The 24692-nt window shown below is 39.4% G+C and overlaps 1 protein-coding gene across 1 annotated transcript in view; it reads right to left on the bottom strand.

The window, feature by feature from the left end:
• LOC121955137 (1-phosphatidylinositol 4,5-bisphosphate phosphodiesterase beta-4-like) overlaps positions 1–24692 on the bottom strand; it is a 128344-nt gene that overhangs the window by 72623 nt on the left and 31029 nt on the right. Inside the window, 2 exon segments of the mRNA XM_042502959.1 lie at positions 7654–7701; positions 7703–7752. Of these exon segments, the coding sequence (XP_042358893.1) occupies positions 7654–7701; positions 7703–7738 (84 nt within the window). The 5' untranslated portion in view covers positions 7739–7752.

Genomic DNA, 24692 nt, shown 5'->3' with positions numbered 1-24692 from the left:
GCTCTCACCGTCAGCCAGCGGCCTTTCTCGGGGGGATGATGGGACAGCTCCCGGTGCTGGAGGCTCGGAGGCTAACGTCAATGCTAACGTCACCGTCACCTTGTGTCGGGTCTCGGTCGTTTTCTCCGGTCTGTCTCTGCTTTTCTCCCCTCGATATTTCCTCTGTCTTCCGTCATGTTGCAGCTCGCGCTATCAAATTTCGTCTTTGGGTGTACAGGTGTCTTCCTACCTGCCCGCAAGTGATGACGGCGTATGCGCGTGGTGCAACAGCGACAATCAGCCGTGCGGAAAACAGCGGCAGGTTGTCCGTGGCTCCATGTCCTCAGACGGATTAAACAAAGCTTTGAGTTTCTCCATAAATTAACAACAATTAACTTTTTTGACCAATTTTTAAAGGAAAAAATGTCATTGCCCTGTTTATTTTATTATTTATTATTTATTTTTATTTTATTTTAATTTTCATTTGAGTTCATTTTGTTTTATTTTATTTTTATTTCATTTGAGTTCATTTTGTTTTTTTTATTTTATTTTGATTTCATTTGAGTTCGTTTTGTTTTATTTTATTTTATTTTGATTTCATTTTAGTTCATTTTGTTTTGTTTTATTTTATTTTGATTTCATTTGAGTTCATTTTGTTTTATTTTATTTTATTTTGATTTCATTTGAGTTCGTTTTGTTTTATTTTATTTTTATTTTATTTATTTGCTCAACGTGCCTTCTTTTTTTGTCGTCCTGTCCTTTTGTTCGAGACGCTCTCAGTCTATATGTGCAAGCACCTACCAATGTATTTGCCACATGTATGTTTTCAGATGTTTGTCATCTTAAAATGCAAATAAAAAGTTAATCACAAAAAAGAAATGAAAAAAAGTCGAAAAGATTCCAGCCGTTTAAATGTGAATATCTTCTGATTTCTTTATTTCTTTCTGACAGTAAAAGGTCGAGTGTGTAGGATTTAAGGGGATTTACTGACAGAAATGAAAAACAGAATAAGTATTGCTTTTGTTATAAATAGACATATATAAAAATCTACTGCACCTGAGAAGAAGAACTGTGTTTTTATTACCTCAGAAAGCTCTTTGTGCTGTTTTCATATTCAGCTTGATCCGGTCACACTAAAACTTTGTACATTATGATTTTATATAATGCAAACTTGTCTTGTCAATTTAACTGATTTGTTGTTACACTGTTGTTTTTTTAAATCTGCCTTGTAAGGTGACTTTGAGTGTTTTAAAAGGTGCCTACAAATAAAATGTATTAGTGTTATCATTATCTTCCCACAACTAACCATACTGTTTGCCTTTTTCTATATGTGAGGGGTGGTTCGTCTTAAACTCAAAGTGGTTTATATTACCGTCCTGTTATTAAAATCTTAATACATCTTAATACACTCAACTGCTGTTCTCGTTCACAGTCTGGTCACCTCCCGTTTAGATTATTGCAGCTCTCTTCTCTTTGGCCTTCCACATAAAACCCTCCATAAACTACAACTGGTCCAAAACTCAGCTGCCCGTATCATTACACGCAACTCAAAACCCATCTGTTTAAACTGGCTTACTCCCTCTGATCACAACTGCATTGTCTAATTTTATATTGTATTTCTATATTTTATTTTGTCTCTTTAATATTGTGTCTGCTTTTATGTTGATGATGTAAGGTGACCTTGAGTGTCAAGAAAGGCGCCTATAAATAAAATGCATTATTATTATTATTATATTATTATTATTATTATCTTGAAACTGTAAATGAGCTCTGCAGTTTGGGTATTTAAAGACGCTCTCTCCACATCTGGCTAATGGTGTGAATGCTTGTACTTTATATATTCCTTTTTTTTCCCCCAACACAGTCACTTCACACACATACAGCTATGGTGCACGAAGCCATAAAGGTCCAGCGTGTGAGATTTGGGGGGGATATATTGGCAGAAATGGAATGAAATATAATAAGTATGTTTTTTTTTTTAATGTATAATCACCTGAAAATGAGAATTATTGTGTTTCTGTTACTTTAGAACGAGCCGTTAACATACATTCAGCAGCCCCCCTGCAAATGGCAGTGACTGAAAAACACCAATTTTTAAAAAAACAAGTTTTAATAAGTGTTTAAATCACTTAGTCTGTTTGTTTTAGAGGAAGAGATCTCTGCGGATGATTTGGCTCCTGCTAAAAACCTCCTGCACAATAAAAACTGAAGAAATTCAAACAGATGTTTCAGCTGGTTACAATCTGCAACCCTCACCACTAGATGCAACAAAATTCAACTAAATCTTACTCACTCCCTCTTTTAATGATTATATGTGGGTTGTGGACCAAAAAAGACATTTGGAGACGTCACCTTAGGGCTTTGGGGAAACACTCATCAACGTCTTTTACCATTTTTCTGATATTTTATCGACCAAACAACTAATGGACAATAAAAATAATTGTTAGTTGCAGCCCTGGCAGTAATTATGTAACATTTTGTAAAATTAATGATTTAAATGACCAACAGAAATGATTGTTTATCTGTTGTCATTAACCGTCTGTCAATACGAGGCTGAGTCAGTCCCCATGGAAACCAAACACCTGGACAGATCTTAAGTGATTGATTTCTAATCAGTGAGACAATGAATGAAACACACACACACACACACACACACACACACACACACACGCACACACACACACACACACAGGAAGCCCCTTGGCTGTTAGCATGACTGATCACTAAGGATCTTTGACCTCTGACCTCTCTGCTTTAGGACACGTCAAAGAGGGAAACTCATCTGAAATCTCTCACTCAAAGACAAACACTGATTAATTATTGGAAATCTATATCTTTTTTTTTTTAAAAAAAAGCCTCCTCACCTGTACCATACAGAGGTAAAGATACACATTAAGATAAAGTAAAAGTACACACTTAGACACACATTAGAGCTGCATTGAGTCGACAGCTATAAAAAACAATATTACAGTTACACTGTAAAAATAGACTTTGTTTTAACTTAAAAAAGTTAGTTTTTGGTCTGCCTTAAATTTTTAAGTTGACCGAATTTAAGAAGACAAGATGAATCATTAAAAAAATTACCTCAACTTGTCTTTTCAAATTCATTCAACTAAAACGTTTATGTCAGCCTGGACACTAACCTTTTTAAGTTAAAACAATGAGTTTCTTTCAAAATTTCATGACTTTTCCAAAACTTTCAATGACTTTTAATTATTACATGACTTCTCCAGGCCTGCAAAATGGGATTGTATAAATTCCATGACTTTCCAGAGTTTTCCATGACTGTGGGAACTCTGCACAGTTAGTCAGAAACCCAGAGCACCACTGCTCTTTTCAATATAATATCACAAAAAAGCATTCTGGGACAAAAATACTCTAACAGAGACTCCATGTCAGGTAGGATTTTTTGGAAATGACAGTAATAAACAGATGTAGCAGTGAGATACTTCATGTAGTGATAAGGATCTCCTGTAAAGCTTTGAACTGCACTGAAAACTGCACGGTTTTACAGTACGTCAGGGTTTTCTGAATGGGGGCCAGATCAGATAATGTGAAAATACCTGCAGGCCAGCCACTTCTTATATAATATGAGTTTATATAAAAAAAACAAAAATCACATACAGCATGACACAAACGCAACAACTTCATGATTCTTTGCTGCGGCCTTGTCTGTGACATTGCAGGAAATATCTGCTGTTAGGCTGTAAACTGTAAGATTGTCCTGCCATCGTGAAATGAAGGAAAAGAAATGTAAAGTAATTTTGCTTCATTAACCACTTTTGTGTTGATCATATTATTATCATATCATTTTGATAGACAAGCCAAGGGCCGTTTAAACTGGCCCCGGGGCCACACTTTGGAGACGACGGCAGTACATCAAACACTCATGCTATAAGTCAGAAATTTAACTGTTTCATGTCTGCATCTTTGTTTGAAAGTGCTGCAGCATGTTTTGGCCTGTACACTCTTGTAAAAGAGATTTTCCTGCTGAAATAGATTTTAAATAAATAAAAATGTAGAGACAAAGACACACAAACACCTGCGCATTACCTGTCTCTACCATCTGTCCCTCAGTGGGGTTTTCACTCGGTGGAGAATGTTTTGTGGAAAAAAATCCATGCTGTTTAGCATATTTGTGCCCGTGTGTGTGTGTGTATGTGTGTGCTCGTGTGTGTGTATGTGTGTGTGTGTGAGTGCCCTTATGAGAGGGACTGATAAAGAGCATGTCTGTGTCTGTGGGTGGACTTGGCGGACGTCATTTGAATCGACGCAGATGTCCCCTGCAGGCCTTGTATTTGCCAGGCAACAGAACAACAGCTATTCACTCGCTCACATCAACACAAACACAGAACGAAAGACGGTTTCTGACGTGGACTAACATGAGCGACAGGTCAGGTATAAAAAACAAAAACTTTGTTACTGAATGAAGGACTGTACGTCCAGACATTAAACTGTCAATCAGAGGTATACAATCATAACTGATGCAACTGTTATTTAAGAAATTCTTGCCTTTATTATTCGGAGAAAAGTAAGAATAACATCAGAAACTAGAGGGACTCTGAGAGCGAGACCTCCGCCAAACTAACAGTCACGTTTCTATGATGCAAACCTGCATGTGCAAACATTATATATGTATGTATATATTCCAAAGCCTGTTTCTATTATGTCAAATTATCACAGTGCCGAGCCGAAGCCTCATCATTTCAGTTTTGCATTTATTCTGAACCTGCAGGCGCCGACGGGCAAACGCACTGCAACATAACATTTTTACATCTTTATCAGTCTGAAGACTCTGAGCAGCATTTGGAGACACGCTGCAAATCCACAACACATTAAGAAAACACGGCGCGATACATCACAACACAACGGAGGTGTTTCCAGAGGACACTTGACAGAGTTACACACGGATGACTGACATTACTCAGTCAGCTTTCCATCAGTGAGTTTGGAAAATTAACTTTCCAAAACCACCAAGTTAGCCTCCACCCCGAAAAAGACAGTATAACTAGCTGCTACACGTGTAAGACCTGACCTCGAAATAAAAGCTACGGTGAATCACATTCAGTCAGAAACTCTAAAATGGAAAAAAATCACATACTTAAATATATAATGCAGTGAGCAACTTGGCAATAAATGTCCAAGTGCAAGAATTAATTCATTTAGAAAATTATTTTTAAAAAGCTTGGGAATAATGTCCAAGAATCTATAATTCTAATGATAATTATAATGATAATAATAATTTTATATTTAATATTATTTTACAGAATTATTAGCATTTTTCAGCAGTTTTTTTTCCCCAGATCATTTCCTTTTTTAAATTATTTAACCTTTTTGTTTGTTTGTTTGTCTGTTGTTGTTTTTTTTTTTTAAAAAAATAAATTCTAATTAATTCTTGTACTTTTTCTTTATTTATAATTCACTAATGACAAAACGCAGGGGTGAGAGGGTAGTGGTACGTCCCAGCTGACATCGTTCATTTTAATGTTTAAGGTGACTGCCAGAGGTCGACCTTATTACCATCCAGGCCGTCCTAAGCTTGGCTCCTGCTCACAGCGGCAGCACACGGAGGACTTTCTTCAGAAGCACGCCGGCCCAGTTTCACGGCTCACTTTGACACGGCTGTGGATTCGTTGATGCTTTTTCCCTACGCTCTTTCAAGTTTTTTCTTCTCTGCCTGAGAGGGATCCTCCTCCCCCCACTGATGCCCACATAAACGGAGAGGACTGAGGGGATTTCCTGATGTGTGCAAAGGGTGCGTGTATATGTGCGCGTGCGTGAGCGCGTGTGTGTGACACACTTTGTCTTTGCTCGGCAAATGTCCTAGCTAAGTGTCCTGATTAAGTTAGTCGGAGGAAACGTGGGCAGAGACAGAGATATACACATCATAAATACAGATACACATGCAGGGCTGGATGGATAAGGGTCACACATGTCATTAGTAAATTTTTCTAAATCTTTTTTTAATTGAAGTTTTTTGCTTAGATGGGCAATAGATTTCACTGTGGCTGTAACTGAGAAATAATTCAATATTATTTTGTATAAAATTCAGCTTTTTTGAAATTACTTAGTTTACACACTCCTGAAATGGCACACTGATTTTATTATTAAACCTAACAGCATGTGTTGAATGTTAAATGTAAGTGCAAAGAGTGAAAACAAGCTCTCAGAGATTGTCAGCATTGCAGGGAGGGAAAAACAACTCTGTAAAATATTTGACGGAGCTGTACGAAAGAAGAGCAGACACGTAACTGATACCTCACATCCATTACACTCAGAGTTTGAGCATCTCTCCTTTGGCCAAAAACCAGCCAGAACATATATAAGGAGTCTTTTATTCCTTACGTCACACACACAATAAACACAGACTGACTGTATCAGTCTATTTGTATGACCGTGAATATTGAATATTTGTCTGCTTTTAATGGTTCGTTGTGTTATGTATCTGTATGTACCTTTGCTGTGTTTGAGTGAAGCCAAAGTCAATGGTTTCCATTACAGATTTGCACAGAAATTGTGAGATGACTGTGTTTCCACTGAGTCTGGGTAGCATCCCAAAAGCATGACGATGGATGACGAAAACATCAGCAGGTTTATTTCTATTGCAGCCACCGAACTAGCATCTTCATGTCCGATGGAAGGCGACGTAGGCGTGTTATATAAGCGATAATAGAAAGGTGAGCCCCTTATATTTGGAGCGGCCACGTATGAGGGATTTCTGGGAGCTGATAGTCCACGATTTCACCGAGGAATTGTGGATTCAAAACTTCCAGATGATCCACTCAACTATAATCATGTGATGCAATAACAGCTCTTGTAGCTCCTGCTGCATCATGAGGGAGCCGGTTCCTACCGACGAGCACATAACCATAGCATCATGTGACCTAGAAAAGCAAAATAAAGTGTTTCCATTGCAGTTTTGCAAAATACGGCTTTTTCGAATCACCTGAAATAAAACTTTGTTGCAATTTGAGAGTTAATGGAAACCTGCTTAGTGACAGTGAGCACTTCAAAATCCCAGGATTGGCGAATCCTCGCCGCTTACACCTATGACCTTTTACACACTAATAAAGAAAATCATTCGCGTTGTGCGTAAAAACAAAGAACACACTGACACACAGTGACAGACAAACAGATAATCTTTTCAGGCTGCTGGTTGAGACTCTGGTGTTGCAGACAAGCAGTCGCCTCAGCACAGCTCCTTAATGAGGCTGATCAATGCGGCCTGCCCACAGCCAGAGCGCCGACGACAACAATGACGTATCAGGTTGTAAAGGAGACGCCTCTGCTACATAATGTGAGTGTGTGTGTGAGTGTGTGTGTGAGTGTGTGTGTGTGTGTGTGTGTGTGTGCGTGTGCGGGCTAATGACTGACCGGGGGATGGTCATTAAGGGTGATGGATGATAATAGGACAGCGCAAATAACCTTTGTCAGTATCAACAAGGTTATTGACAAGCTTGCATCACAGGCTGAGCCGTCACACACTGACGGAGGACATTAAACTCGAATCTCCGCTGCATCAGAAAGCGTCGAGATATGCTTTAATGTATCATGAATGTGGCATAAAGAGGTTAGGAGGCTGTTTATTTTTACACTCCGAGCGGTTCTGTTTATTTATTTTATATTACCAAATGTAGAAACCTCGTAAGAGGCAGAGAAATGCATAATTTTTACCTCATCGAATCTTTCGAAGGAGGCGCCTTCCTGCATGAACTCAGGCAGGGTGCTTCTGCCAGTTGAACTCGTAGGACTTCGTCATAGCTGCTCACAAACCTGAGACAGAAAAAGAGAGACACAGATGAAAAAACAAAAAAGAATTAGTTGAAAAAACCCTGTAGCAACCAGGTGTAAAAGCCCGTGGAGGTTTCAAGGACAGAGCGCAGGGCTCATAAACCCACACAGAATCTGTCTTCTTCTTTCCTGCAGTCACAAAGAGATGCTGAATTCACAGAGCGAAGCTGCTGTACTGTACCGACCCTCCAGGGGCCCATCCTAAAATACCCTCTCCTGAGAAGTAGAATAACTACATGTAAAGCCTTTCTGATTCGGAGGTTATTTCAGGTCTAACACATGTGCATTTACATATGTAGAACCTGGATTTTTTTCAGGCTTCGTTTCCCTAAACGGATATTTTGACAATTTTCGACCAGGTCTGTCATCGCAGTGTGGGGACACGTTCATGGGCGGATTACGAGACTCTGAGGCTCTGGGCACAGACATGAAAAAGGTCCCACCGTCTCTCCAACGCAGGACTGGAAACAAGCACACAGTTTTTTTTGTGGTGATTTTGCTTCTTTTTGTTGCAGTCATTTTGTGTCTCTTTGAGGTGATTGTGGTTTTTAGGTAACTTTGTGTCTTTTTTTTGTTGTTTTGGGCTCTTTTTATTCCATTTTAATGCCACTTTTTGTGGTTACTTTGTATCTCTTTGAGGTCATTTTTTGGTCTTTTAAGGGTTGTTCTTTGTGACTTTTTTGTCACTTTGCCTCTTCCTCCAGTTATTTTGTGTCTCTCTGAGGAAACTGTGTTTTTTTTTAGGTCATTTTGTGTCTTTATTATTAATTAGGTCTTTTTTGTCTTTCAAGGGTGGTTCTGGGTGACTGTTTTGCTGCTTTGCCTCTTCCTGTAGTCATTTTGTGTCTCTTTGAAGTTGTTTTGTGTTCGTACTGGGGAGTACAGACGTCTTTTTCACATTTTAAGTCAATGGAGAAAGTCTTTTTTGGGCTCCATGGCATCACGTGATGGACTCAGAAGTTGTAACTGCACGGTTTGGCTACTATTTCGAATTGGCTACAAAGCCCAGTGTTGTTCCTCGGGGCTTGTTGTAACGCATTAGTCGCACTGCAACAGAAGCACTAGGGAGGATCCGGTGATCAAAGATATCTTTATTAGCTCTAAGGGCCAATTTGTTGTACAGCCAGCGGTAACCACATAACCATCAGACAAACAGTAAACGATAAAAACAATATAAAGATCACATTAAGTTATTTAAAAGGCCAGGGCGGCAGGGACAGAGGAGCTCTTAAGTCTGTTGTTGCTGCATCTCAGCAGATTGTATCTGCAGCCAAACAGAAGAAACATTATTGGACAGGAGATCTTTAAATTCCTAACTTTGCACAGATTAGAAAGGTCATTTTAGGTTGAGCCTGCAATTCTGAAATATATATCACAAAACAGTAATTGGTCTATCAATTAAATTAAGAAATGTTTTTAAATAACTAATCACATTTGATTAAAACTGCCTGATCATTAATGACTACAGTTGAGAATAAAGTAGAGGTGTGACGAAAAATCCATACAACATTGTAATTTTGTGTGGAAACATTAAATCAATACACAGAAAAACTATTATTACATTAACTGATATTATATAAATAAAAATTAAACTTTTGGTAGAACAACAAAATCAGTGTCTTATATCTATATCTATCTATCTATCTATCTATATATAGATATAGATTTATAGATATACATTTTGATATAGAGATATAGATATAGATATAGATATAGATATAGATATAGATATAGATATAGATATATTGGATACAGTTTGCTACAATAAAAATAAAGTGGGACAAACAGAATGAAAACTTTATTCTTTTGGATAAAACAAATGGTGATAAACATTTCTTTTTGGAACATTATTTGGCAGTTGAAAGGGGTAATAAATCATCATACATTGCCAAATATGTTATTGTTGCATTAATATTGTATTGTGACTTAAATATCGTGATAATATTATATTGTGGGGCCTCCAATAATTCCCAACCCCAGAATACAGTATTCTTTCTAAAATCTTTTTTCATCTCTTTAGTTTTTAGCCCACTTGCACTCGTCTGTTAACTCTGCACTACAAGTCCATGATCAGGTTAATTATTGCTGAAAAGAACTGAACAGAGTTTACTGATATGATGCCTCACATATTGGCTTTGTGTGCATGTCTGCAAGACAAAAAGCTTGGCACTTAAATCATGAACAGAAAAAAAGCAATGCATTTACATTAAAATACACAATGTGATGCATAATTGCATTAGATTATGTGATTTCAAACAAAGTCGCCACCTGTTAAGTGCCGAGATTAAAGTCTAGCCTTGGACCAGTGCGCAAAGACACTAATGGACATTTCTAAAAGTAGAAACAAATCCATCACTGCAGAAAATCTGATTTTTCTTGGCTCCTAATCGCAATCACTTGATTATGCAGTAACTGGCAGCTCGACAGCACAAGTTTTAACAGCACAACCCTCCTCCACTACCACCTCCCTGAACACATACCTTATTCAGCCTCACAGTATTTTAGTGCAACGTCTGAAACAACAAAGCACAAACTCCTGGGCTGCTGAGCTCAAATCCAAAGTTGAGATATATATTTATATATATTTGTGCTTGGAGGAATACAAATCCTAGAAAGTTTAACTGCCAGCAGACAGAGCCTTGTAACTCTACGACTATTAAAAAATGTTTTACGATGTTTATCTTGGCTTTTCAGCAAAATGTTGTGAATATAACAAGCTGTAAGAAATCTACATATTTACACAAGGAGAAATTCACTGTGAAAGACCAGTCTCTTCCCCAGCAGCCTCTCTGCAACAGCGGATAATGAAACCGTAGTAACAGGGCATCTACAGGCATCAGACAATTCAATTTAATGCTTTTTAGTACTTTTCAGCTTAAGTTTTAAACCAAATTTAAGGCTGTGTTTTTTGACAGATCATCTTTTTCTTATTCTGGCATTGCAGGTAAACATAAAAGTACAGCACAGAGGAAGATTTAATGCAGGAATATAGTTATTTTTTAGAGTTTTAGAGTTAAGTTAATCGACATTTTACCAACAGATAATTGCAAAAAGAAAGTAAAAGGACAGTATTAGGTTCAGTGTTAAGTTAAAAAAATTTTACATCAGAAATGTGGACTTTTGAAATAAAAATGAATAGATAAAAATTGCCCCTGAGGTTTTACAAAGTAAAATTTCCTTCAAATTCTGACACTTTTTTGCACTTTTTAATAGATCAGTCTTATCGATGATCATTACAAAAAACTGCTGATACGGATAACTGGCAAAATGCCAAATATCAGCTCCAATAATCAGCCAAGCTGATAAACTGTTGACCCCAATTTGTGGCCATCGAAAACCTCACAAATTCAGATTTAAGACTATTTTATGTATTTTAAGGCACAATATTTATAGAATTTAAGACTTTTCAAGACTTTTCAAGGACCTGCAGACACCCTAAAATTGCACAGTATGAGCAGTGAAGTTTACACGGCAGCTGAAGGAGCGTGGGTGCCGCACATCAGCGGATAACCTCTGGTTGGGACTGAGCGACGCAGGCTGAGCAGCATATCTGACACTTAGAGAGCATCTGAGGCTGGAATTTTCCATTAAGTCTCCTTTTATCTCAAACTTGGCCTGAAAGAGTCTGGATGTGCACTGCACTCGGCTTCAAACACTCACAAAAAAGGCTCGATTCATGTGACACACCTGCACGTGCAGCATCACGTTAAGACATCCAGAGGAGGGGGTCTGACAGGAAACGGTAATATTGTTGATGACACCACCCAAATATATAGTCTCTCCTTACGTCAGACTAAAATGTGTCAGGCAAAACTGAGAGAGAGGCGCACTTGAGAACGTGACATACTATGTATAGTCGCAGAGCTCAGCCGATATTAAGTCATTATGGGAATACGCTGAGGTGTGATTTGATTTTGATTAGGAGGCGTTTCAGGGCTTCCTTGATGATGAAAACTATAGAGAGTGTGTACAGAGTCTAATATTCAGAAAATCACCCGTGGAAGATATCATTAAAACAATCATATACTTTCTGAGTGGCATGTGTGTCATTTATTTTCTACAAATACTGAGGGTGTAATTTATTTCAACATTTGTAAAGTGAAAATGCCCGCCTGCCCTGTGTGAGTGTGAGTGTGAGTGTGAGTGTGTGAGTGTGTGAGTGTGAGTGTGAGTGTGTGTGTGTGTGTGGTGTGAGTGTGTGTGTGTGTGTGTGTGTGTAAGGAGCACCCCGCTGTAAGTGCAGAGATTCAAGTCCCATATTTCATGCAGAAACCTCCTATTTTCCTCTCAAGGATAAAAAGAGGAAAACTGGATGTTGATGGGTGAGATGACAAAAAGGGAGACAGACGATGGGTGATACAGAGAGAGAGAGAAAAGGGACCAACAGAGGGTGAGTGATGGAGAGAGATGGAGGAGAGATAGAGGGACAGATAAGAGAGAGGTGATAAGAATGAAAGCAGGGTGCTAAAGGTAAGAAATAAAGCTGGTGAGAGGTACGGAGAGGTGAGAGACAGAGACGGGGACATGACGAGCGCTGGGATAAAACAGAGCAGCGGTGGGCAGAGAGAGATGGACGAGTGCAGCAGCTGTGTGTGACAGAGGCTGGGGGGACAGGGTGGGGAGGACAGCGGGGGACGTCTGCTTTTGATGTGGCGAACACAGATCAGAGACAACATCAACAGAGGCTTCAGAAAACTACTAGCCGGGTGGGCTCCGGCACTCCCCCCTGCATGACAAATGCAGGCGAAGAAAGGGTGTTGAGACGTCTGTAAACGGTTATTATGGGACTACAGAGTGATTCAGAAAGACTGCACAATTATACAGCAGCTCACCAGAGCTAATCTCACATGCACGTTCATTAAAAGATGCAATTAGTGTTGCTACAGAGGGTGGAGCAACATATAATTACTCCTTTTACAGAGTGTCCAAACTTACTGTTGAGAACTTTCGAAGATAGTTTTTGACCAAATTTAGGACAAATCATCTTTTCTTCAAGCATTACGGGTAAGTATAAAGTCGGGCTGGGTGATAAAACTTTAACGATATCAATCACGCTATAACTTTTCCTCTATTGAAATATGAGATGAAGTCAACAGAACGCATTCTAGCCATGTCCGCTCCGCTCTCGTTCTCCACCGGTGTCTCCGAATGTCCGCTGGTGTCTCCACCAAATGTCCGTTCCGCTCTCATTTTCCGTCAGTGTAATAATATAAAATTGTTTTTTGGGGTTTTTTTTTTGCTATATTGCAACACATGATATATTTCTCTACATTTGGAAATCTCCTAAAAACTGAAGTAGAATTCTAAAAATACTAAACTACTACATAAACTACTGTCACAATTCAGTTAAATAAAATGCTGTTAAGTGAAATAAAGTATTATTACATACAGTTGAATTAATGTCTGTTATAACAAAGTTACACAATACTAATAAATTAAATAAAAGTTACTATAAAGTTAAATCAAGTACTGTTACAATAAAGATATCAATATTTCTCAATATTTGAAAATCTTCTTTTAAGTACTGTAGACTACCTAAACACTAAACTGCTAAATAAAACATGGTTACGATACATTTTAAGTAATCAATAGAGTTAAGGTACTTTTATAATAAAGTTCAATAAAGCCCTCTTACAATAGAGTTGAATATAGAATTGATATAATGGTAAAATGAAAAACTGTTACGATAAAGTTAAAACAAGTGCTGTTATAGTTATTAAAGAAGTGTTACAATAAAGTTAAATTAAACACAACAATAAACAAAGTACTGCAGATATAAAAACACGTGCACCCCGGAGAGGGCGGTTTGGATGAGAAGCTTTTTTTTGTTTTTTGAGAGGGACAGAGCGACAGAACTTAACGCCAAAGCGAGCTTTGTGCTGGTGACAATTTATGCTCGATACGAAAAAGACTCGTGGACTCAGTGGAGGTTAAAAGCTTTCTAACAACCGAAATGTGGACTTTCACGCAGAAGAGCATGACTTATTTTACAAAAATAAAAATACAAATAAAAGCTGGATCAATGAAATTAGATAAAAAATGACAATTAAGACCTCACAAATTCAAATTTAACACTATTCAGTGGCTTCAGAAGCCTAATATTCATCTATAAAATGTAAGACATTGAAGGACTGTGAGACATTGACCTGCAGACGCTCTGTTTTTATTTGCTCAGCTTGTTTTTGGGTCCTGACCCAAAAGTGCCGTCTGCTGTACGTCACAGCGCTACAGGAGAGTGTAGCAGCCAGGCCGGGTCAAAGCAGGGTTGTACATTAAAAAAGAGCCAACTTCATCAAACCCAGCCCTCCACCATCTGTGGTGTCCTACCAGGGGACCATAACAAAGACACACACACCCTGTCAGGGGAATGAAAACACAGATGCACACTTCCTGTGGAGATTAAGAACTGAGGCCAGGCAGGGCGCCAAAACTCACCCCGCAGAGAGAGGGCTAGTGTAAATAGGCTGCACCCTGTCTGCATTATTTAATAAACCAAATCTGAGAGAAATGTTATAAATTTAAATCGGATTCAAAATGATTCAGATAGGACAAATTGCACATCTAATTTGGACTAATTGGGTTGTGCTGTCCTGACGTTAGCCTAGATCTCGCCACTCTCAACAGTATGCATTAGATAACATTTTCTCAGCGGGATGAAATCTGTCCAATAGCAGCGTGGCACGCTGAGGTTCTGTAAGGCCATGCCGGCGCCCGCACCGGGCCTCCGAGCTCCTTGGACGTGTGAGTGTGCACGTGAGGAGCCGAGGGGAGCTGTAGGAAGCAAGCGAGGTCCGAGCCCCCTGTCCAACCCCTGACGACGAGATAATTACGATAGATAGGAGCCCCGTGAGGCGCGCTGTTCCCAGCCTCCTCATCTAAAATGGCAGCTAGGGTAACACCCAGCGGTCCCACACCTCATAAACTAAAATTAGGCTACAGCTACATCAGTCAGCCAGTGGTGGAAGGGTTGACTAGGGACGCACGCAAATGGACACAAGTGAACAACACACGCAGAGAGGCACATCTGACGAGGCTGGCACAATAACCAAAGCTCTCCTTTAATGCATAATCCACGACAGCTATTGAGTAAAAGGCTCCGACATTAAAAATAACACATTTAGCAGCTCTGTGTAACCGAGCGAAACCGCAGGAAAGTGAGTGAGAAAACAGGCTTTTTTAGTCAGGCTCGGTTTCACGCCTCACTTCATGTTACAGCACAAATCATCACCTGATGTTTTTGGTGTTACCGTCATCATGCATTCATTTAAAATGTGACCCCGTCTAACCCGTCTGAGCAAACGTTTTTTTTAATATTCACTCACGGGAAATGAGGATCTCCAACTGCTTATGAAAGCACTACATCTCTGCAATATCTCAAAATGATCTCGAGTTTCATTTAAATAAACCAGACGAGTACTTGAGATCCTGAGAATTTAGATTTATGGGCTACTAGACACAACATTACAATAAAACTTCACAGAATACCATATCATAATAAATCAAGACCATATCCTGTTCATTACTGAATTTTCTTTTATCTTGAATGCTGCCTTGACTCGGATGACATCCAGAGCACTACTGTATGTGCAATACTGTAAGTGAATTATTCTCACTAGTCTAACAGGGAAAGTGCTTTGCTGACTGCTGAGTCATAACAGCTGCAACAGTAAAAAAAAAATAAAAAAAATACTGAATCAGTGGCTCATAAAAAGTATTCTAACTATTCAAATTCCATTTACACATAATTTTTCTGCAGACTTCTTTTGGAGCCTCAGAGGCAAGACCAAACATAATTTCTTTGCTCAGTGTTTATCTGGAACAGCTGTTCGGAGTTAGAGCATAAGATAAATGTTGAGAATATGACGGTTTTCATCATGCAACTTGACAACGATTGCCCAGGTACTCGTTGTTTGACCATGTATGGCCTGACTCAAAAAAATCTCAAAGTTACAGCCTGTGTTGGATCTAAGAAGGACCACGAATTATTTGTTTTAGTTTTGAACATACACTGAGTTTTGTGTCTTTGTTATCTTGCAGAAACAAAACTTTATGACTTGGCAAATCAGCAACAGGCTGTTAAATATTAGACAACATAACAGGAGAAAACTGACGGTAAAACAAACTGTCTTTGCACTGCAGCACTGAGCACAACTTTGCAGCTGTTAGGTGTATTTTTTTTTATGTTTTTCAATGCCGTTTTGACAGAGTTTGCTAGCAGCGCCTCTGCTCTGTAGTGAGCAGAGAGATTCCACCAAAACAGATTTTCTCATCTGACTGTGGGTATGAAAAAAGTAGTTTTCCCCAAACCTTAAACTTCACTTGTAAGTGCTTTGCTCAGGGGCACCTTGAGATAAACACACATGCATCATCCTGCGACCACAGGCCAGTATTCTGTCGGTGCACACGTCAAAACATTAACATGTAAACTCCGCGTCATGACACATGCTACTCCCATGTGTCTCGCCAGTTTGACATCCTTGAGTCCGTTATTTGTAAATGTTTTTCACACACAGCCTCTGGTGTCCGTTTGAGCAGAGATGAGATTATTTTCTCGTCATCTTTAGCTGTGGCCTTTCAAAGAGGAAATTAAGTTGAGGATTATTGTTTTCACCTTTGGTTTCAGAAATCTGCATTTCTGTTGCCTCTTGGGCCTTTAATTTGTCATGTTTTTGCCTTTTTTTGGGGACAACAGTTTGTGATTTACCAAATGCGGAACCACATGGACTTAATTAATTTATCTTCTACTATAAATCCATATTTTTTTTTTTTTTTTTACTATTTTCCAAAAGTGCGTTATGTTTTTTTAAGGTGCTGTAATTCTTTATACGTTGTCATAAATACAATAATTGGTGCAATAATTCAACTACAGCAATCCTCCTGTACACTGTAGTATCACGCACACTTTTACTTTTAGTTTTATACACTGTATTGTAGCATAAAGCGCATAGTTTCAGATTTTTACATACTTTACACACTCAGCACATTATTCATTTATAAATATTCACACACTAGTGATAATTGTTTTTATTGTGCTGCTACTTATTTCTACTTTCTATAATTCTCTATATTCTTATCAGAGTGACTGTAACGACCACATTAACTGATGTGAACTGGTGAAGCCAGGTGAGAGGTATTATTACTAATATGTATCAGATTGTAAATCTACTTTAGTAATGAAGACGATGTGTGGGTTAAAATCAAGGAAGTGGGTTTGAAGGCCCAATCCCCCCAGACACAGGCCCAATCCCAATGGCCTAAGCCCTGGACCTCCCAAACTTTACTCACATCACCTGTTAAGTGCCTGAGCGCAAATGGCTGCAAAGGCTTGAAACTAGGGATGTCCCGATCACGTTTTTTGCCCCTGATCAACTTTTAATATTGAGTATCTGCCAATATCAAGTCCCGATCTGATACTTTTGTTTTCCCAGATAATAAAGCTGCACAGTGAACACACTGTAAGCAATCGCTTTTAATTAACAGCCAGTCTTCAACGCTGAATACAGTATTTGTCTAAAAGAGTTTGGTACTGTAGTTAGCAATTCAGGACAGTATGCTGCTGTTTTAAAGTACAGGACACTACAGTGTTTTATGAAAAAAGGGTATTGCATGGTGAATTTGGAGCTCTGGATTTGCCTCTGTCCCTTTATGAGTCCAGTTTCTTTCTGTGGTGCAGCCTTTGTTTATTAACCTGAATGATCTGTATTCTGTTGAGTGCTGATTTTTTTTGTCAGCACGTTTTGGTGAGGATTACCCTTCGTTAAAAAAGAAGCCATGCTCTTCGCAGTGGTCGGTGTGGCTGTCGTAAACTGTGCACCGGTCTCCTCTGCTCTCCCCTCTGAGCAGGGCGGAGACGCACCATGCGTTATAGCTGAGAGCAAAACACAGGACTTTCAAATTCAGTGCTCATAATTTCGGAAAATAACGTAAATAAACAGTTTCATACTGCGTTTTTGATTATGGTGTTGGGTGTTTTGCAGTGTACAGGGCTCAGTCGCTGCTTTTAAAAGCAGCAGAGAGGAGAGACAGACAGCTGAGTGGAGCAGAGGTGATGAAGGCCGCGCTCCATGGTGAAAGTAAAATCATCTGTGTGACAGCTGACATTAAAAAAAGGATCGAATCTCACTGTAAACTAAATATTTCCAATCCCCACTGGTCAGAGAAAGCCTTGATTGACCCCCGATCTGATGTTTGAGAGTAGATAGGGACATCGCTATCAATGATCTATGTGTTTACTGACCTGATTATGTATTCATTTAACTTCCCTCAGATTCTAGGAACTTCACACTGGCCTCGTGCACACACAGAAACGTATTTTCAGTGCTGTCACACTGTACTACTGCTTCAAACCCACACTGCTGGGTTTGTGTTAGAAGAAAAAAACAGGAGCAATAATGCATGTTTGCAAGTCAAACATGCTGTAACATAGCTGCCTGTATGATGGTAGCATGCTCTGTATTTTACCCTTGCTCGGCCTTTATACAAGTCTGTTTAATTACACATGAACATACAGTACACGCACACTGCTGTCACACAGCTGTGTCCGGGTCTCTAATCTAAACTGTACATACAACAAAGTGTCATCACGTCCTCTTATCTGTTTGTCTTGGATATTTGCCTTGACTTAAGTTACGGTTACAAGAGTGAAGGCACCAAACAGACAACTCGTATCTGTCTACACACAAAGAGCCCTAAACTACTGACTGACTGTTGATAACAACATAACAATACAGAGATTAAATTGAAAAGTAGGGATGTCCCGATCCGAGTCATTTGATATTGAGTTATCTCATTTATCTGCCTATAATGAATCCTGATCCGATTCTTGTGTTTACCTGGATAATACAGCTGCACAATGCACACTTAAAGTACTTTAAAGTTATTAAAAGTCAATCCAGAATTCTATATAATTTTATTTTTTCAACATAACAAAGTAAACAAACTGAAAATATTTTTTAGATGGCTCACAACAACAACCAACAACCACAACAACCAAAATCTGTTCAGATCGACGTCCCTAAAGCAAAATTTCATCAAATGAGGGTCCAGAACCTAATGTGTATCAATTAGGCCAAGTCCTTACAGACGCAGGTACTATTTTGAAACAAGGATTTCCCTCTCTGTCCAAATGAGAGTGTAAGAAACATTTGGGTTGCTTTCAAGAGCATGCCAAACATAAAGGGGACGATATAAAAGGTACCCTAAAGCCACACAAACAAAATAACGAGGATTTTGGCTCATCAGAAGCCTGCAAAAAACGATTACTGGCAGGCTACCTGGAGCGGTGACCTCTGTAGCTCATTCTGAAGTCTCTTAATAGAGCGGAGGAGCAACTGTACATTTTTGTGTAAAATGCAAAAAGTCTTGTCAGCAAGGTTAGGGCCAGCGCTATTTTGGTGATGTCGGCCATTGCATAAAGATGTTGCCTCATTTTTTGATGCCTCACAAAGGAAGTAACGGTGTGCACTCTGATGTCCAAAGCAGAAAACTCTGTTTTCCCTGTCTACATGTCAACACTGAGAAAAGAAAAAACGAGGTTTTAAAGTATGTGTACGTGTGGACAAGGCCTCAGACACAAGAACATGGGAAAATAATGTCCAGGTCGAAAAATACAGAAGTTACTTTTTAACACTGTCATCCAAATCCTGAATTACATGATGGCAAACAGATTAATTTGGCTGCTGGATTTTATGATCGGTTCATTAATCATTCATCGCAGCAGTCACTTATTGTATATCATTTACTCGCCCAGTCATGGAAACAGCAACACAGTCCTCAACTGTTATGTATCTTTTGCTGGCAAACATTTTAATCAAAGACAACAAATAATGCAGAATTTAGACACATCGACGACTTGTCATGCTCCGTGTAGTGTAACATTACACTCGTATTCTGTCAGATGTTCTCCGGTGCGTCTTTTTCCTCTGGAGATCACATTCAGCCCCTGACAGATAACACTGATCATTTCCCACGCATCGCCTCCCTCTGCCAGCTCCGTCAGCCGACAAACAGCTTGTTTACATCAACGCACGGAGCAAAACACTGACACTGTGAGGGTGAGAGGTCAAACCCCACCGGGGCCAGTCTTTCTAACAATGCTTCTGTAGCACTTGATAGGTCTCAGGCAAATTGCATATGACTGTGCAATATGTTCGAAAGCAGCCTCACAAATCTGCTGCCAAAGGCTTATTTAAAAAGTGAATCCTGAAAAGGTTGGCCTGTCATTAATTCATGTGTCTAATAATTTAGGCCACATTTTCATTTTCTGATACAGCAATCTTCATAATAACGTAAGTTCCATTTAGTTGAGTGTTTAATAACATGAACTTTACATTTACATCTGATAATAATACTATTGCTACCTGTGAGTGGATTTATATGGTGCAATAACTGAAAGTTTCCTCAATAATTCTTTTTACTTGCCTGTCAACATTAAATATCTTTTCTAAAGCATGACTCACTACAAAACTAAAATAAAACAATTATAATCATAATACTGCCGCATCACATTATATTGCTATTAAAATTGCATCCTAAGAATTAAAAATTAAACAGCGCTTTGGCAGCGAGTTTGGAAAGAAAGCTCTGACGCACATGGCTGCTCCCGACCCCCGTTGTTTTTGGATGAGGAGAGAAAAAGAGATGGAGTGAGGTTTGGAGAAAGAATGAAAATGAGATGAAGAGGGGAGCCTTTGATGGTCTTAAGTTCAGTTTATCTATCGATGTCACGCATTAAAGCTAGAGACAAAGTTATACATGACCAATCTGCTGTGATAAGAGACCCAGATATCTGTTTGGTTATCTGGCCTGGTGTATACAGTACGCGTTATTTCACTGATATTATTTCACTGCCTCTGTATTGACTAACGTTGCACACAAAAGTAGATTTTAATTTCACTGTTGGAAGATTTACATTCATTAAAACGAGGATGTCTCTGCAGTAAAAAGACGCTGATACTTTTGAAATCTGTGCTACATGACAGAGAAAAGAGAGGAAAGGACAGACTGATGACGAGTTAGAAAACCTACAACTACCAGAATGCACTGCACCGCTCCAGACCAATAAAAGGTCCAGCTGGTGGGTGACAAAATGCAAACTCGTACCTTTGAAACAACGATGGCCAGCAAGAAGCAATTACATATTACATTTGAACAGTAAGCTACAACATGTTTCTGAACACATTTGAACTGAGAAAAAGGCAACTCAGCAACCGAATTTTGGTTTATATTTGATCAGCACTGCTTAGTTTTACTGTTTGATCTCAGTTTTTTCGGCCTGTTTTCACTGTGCAGGAGGCAGTGTGGCGTCCACTTCAGGTTCAAAAACTCTTTCTGTTACAGCTAAACACCACTCTAATGTGTTTACAAGAATAATTAAGGTGAGAAACAGGCGGTGCACCGACATAATCTTGATTTATATTGTCAAGTTTTACTGTTTGATCGAATTTTTGGTTCACGTTTGGGAGGGTGATCTCTCTCTTCATCTAACTCTATACTCTTTGTGGTGGTGGCATGACAGGTGGCAATACAAAACAGCAGAAGTACTGTCTGTAGTTTGAACATTTTGCATCATTTTGCATCATATCGTTTTACAAGTTTTAGCTAAAATACGACAGAGATAATTAGACATATCTTGTTGTATTCAGCTGCATAAACTTGTGAGGTGCTCCTGCAAAACCCATCTGCAGAGAAGATGGGGACAAAAAAAGTGAAGCACCTTATAAAATCTACTGCAATCAAATACAGACTATCGCCTCAAAATATACTTTTCATAGAATTATCGCCTTTTAGGGCTAAGCTCAGGCCCAAAAAATCAGGCCTAACCCTAAATGAACCCACGGTTTCTGTCCAATCCACGGTAGCAGTTTTGAGTCTGATTTAAAATTCGAATTTGTGCTGTAAAAATAGTCCTGAAGTATATTATATATGTAATATTTTTAATATTACAACATGTATCACAAGCTAAGGGCCGGAGTGTTTCCTTGCACCACTTCTCCTTCTTCTCTTCCTTCTGTTAATCTATCATATCATGCATGACAGGTTCAGTAACACAGGCTGCGTTCCTCTGCGCGTCTACTCTGACATGATTCAAAGACAAACTGGGGGCGCCGAGTATCTCATGGCAGAGCAGGCGTCCCACGTACAAAGACTAAGTCCTTGGTGCAGCCGCAGGTTTGACTCCAACCTGCAGCCCTTTGCTGCAAGTCATCCCCTCTCTCTTTCACACTTAATCTGTCCTATTAATAAAGGCAAAAGGCATCCAAAAAAATCATTTAAAAAGAAGAAAACCTGAAAATTAACGTCACAAGTAGAATTACCTGCAGGACTTTCAGGTTGAATTATACTGAACAGGTATTCAAGATAGTGTGGAGTATTCCCAGTATCCTCACTAAGAGGAAAACTAGTTTAGTCAAACAGTCTACGTTATGACCTCTGGCAAAACAACCACCAACCCGGATACACACACACACACACACAAAAACGGACACACACATGAGCAATATCCTGGAAGCAAACTTCAACAGGTTGCCCTTCTGAGGTGACATTGATTCAAGATCGTAGACGGACTACGACATTCTGCTGCTGGCCGGTTTGTTCAATTGCATTACGGTGAATTAGATTAAGCTCTGCCCTATCAGACAGAATCCAGTTAGCAGAAGGGTTCATGTTTGCCTATACTTTAATGCACACATCAGTCACACACACCGCTCGTGACGCGAGACACAGAGCAGCAACACAATAAAACTGCTTCTGTTTACACTGGATAAATCTTTAAAAGTACTAGTCTTTAATTCAATGAGAGCCCTTAGCAAGGAAAACAGTGTTTTTATTACACCAATAAGACCTCTGATCTATGAGCAAACAGCACATGTTGCCGTGAAATCAATGTTACTATCGCCTGCACCTGTTTTCACATTTCATTTAGCCATTGAATAGAGTGAGAGAGGACGGTGATCGCTGAGTAAACATGTGCTCACCTTAACAAGGATGGAGATCCTGTGTGCCTTTGTGCGACCCGTGTGAGATCTCACTGGCTTTCGCACCTCCGAAACTCAACTGAAGCCGAATGTAGCCTGCCAACTTGTGGGCTAAGTGTTTCTACACAAAAAACTGGCATGCAGCAAAACCGTTTTTGAACAATTTGAGCAAAGAGAGCTGCAAAACTGAGGAAAGACAGAGCAGAGGAGTGAGTGGGAAGAGCTGGAGTGTGAGACCAGCCGCTAATCACGACTGAAATTCCCCTTTAGCTCGTTTCAGTTGATCCACATTTGGGCTGCACTCTGCTTGCTGACTGTTGAGTGTCAGCTGAGGTTTCTGTGGTCCCTCCAGCTGTGTGACTTTCTGTGTGTGTGTGTGTGTATGTGTGTGTGTGTTTGTCTTTGTCAACGCCCGTTTGTGTTCATGTGTTTTTCGACTCATGCATGTTTAAGTCTGTTTTTGTTAGCATACTTAGCCCAAAGAGTCACTAACAGGAGCGTGTTTAACTACTATTCTGAAGATTGTGTCAACCTGCAGGTCTGACAAGTTGAGTTGTGAAGACAAGATTGCAAATTTTAATTTCCACACAGTGCTGTAAAAACAGGAAATTCAAAATCAAGGCAAAATTTTAGGTCCCTAAACCACTGGAAAAAATAGGACCCGGTGGCTCTTCTTTTAACTTATTACAGGCCCATTTAAAGGAACACTTCACTCACAAAATGATCCTTTGTAAATCAGTTACTCACCCCATGATATGTTAAATTCATGAGGAAAAGTTTGTTTTTATAGTGTTTTTGTTTTTATATACAAATAGGGAACATAATCATAATAAACTGAGGTAAATGGGGACCATGTTTAACAACAGCTAAAGTATTTAAAAACATACATCTACGACCCTTACACAACTCCTGCAGTATAATCAAAGTCTCATTTACCCAGTTATGTTATAGGACCCACGGGACTCCACAGCAGTATCGATAAACTCAAACGTTATCAATTCACTGGTTTTGAAAACTGAGGAACTGGGTTTAATAGGGTTTTGATTCCCATTCCTACTCCAATATGTCAAAGTGGTTTTTGGAAACTTTTACGCTTCCCTCTTGAAGGTTCCTCAGTCTTTAAGTAACTTTATGATCACACGTTGATGGCAAACTTGTGTGCAGAATTGTTGGGCAGAGATACAAAGTCATAGCTAGTTAACAGAGATGAGTAAAAACAGCTGGCTGATGTATGCTTTTTTGGGGAGGGGTTATGTGTTGTTATATCACTATTTCTCTGGGACTGCAGATGAGGAAGTATTATGCTGTTGAGGGAAGAATGTCTTTTTCCAGGCCAAATGACCCTCTTCTTTGCCTTTTATAGATGAGGATCACCCAGCTCACTCACGCTGCTCGGTCCCGGGTTACATAATTAACTTGAGCCTGGGATACTGGAAACTGGCCGTCTTTCAGTCAAACACACTGGGGTCGGACGGAGCATTTGTGCACATACAAGCACTTACCACACATGCACAAATATCATGCATACCGTGTAATAAAAATGAGATTTTCCCACCCATTCAAATGCAGCATTCAGACCCCCCTCAATTTCAAACACAAGACCTCTGTCGGGTCAGTTTCCAGGGTTCGCTCCCACTGAACAGCCAATGAAGATGTAAATTAGCTCATAAAACGCACAACCATACTGGGACACACACATCCACATGCTCAAAGAGTTCTATATATAGTCATCCACATCCACCGTCCGCCAAATTGAGTTACACAAAGAATTTAACACATGGCCTAATGGACCGAGCATCCACCTAATAAATGATGGCCTAAAGCCTCTGCCAAATGGTGGATATTAGCGTGTGAGTGAGTGTGTGTGTGTGTGTGTGTGTGTGTGTGTGTGTGTGTGTGTGTGTCAGAGAGAGTCTGCTGACCCGAGGGCCAATGACTACCCTCTCT

Source organism: Plectropomus leopardus, chromosome 16 (assembly GCF_008729295.1).
Source record: "Plectropomus leopardus isolate mb chromosome 16, YSFRI_Pleo_2.0, whole genome shotgun sequence".
Taxonomy (NCBI): domain Eukaryota; kingdom Metazoa; phylum Chordata; class Actinopteri; order Perciformes; family Serranidae; genus Plectropomus; species Plectropomus leopardus.
Note: the sequence above shows the minus strand (reverse complement) of the source record. Positions and strands in the feature narration are given on the sequence as shown.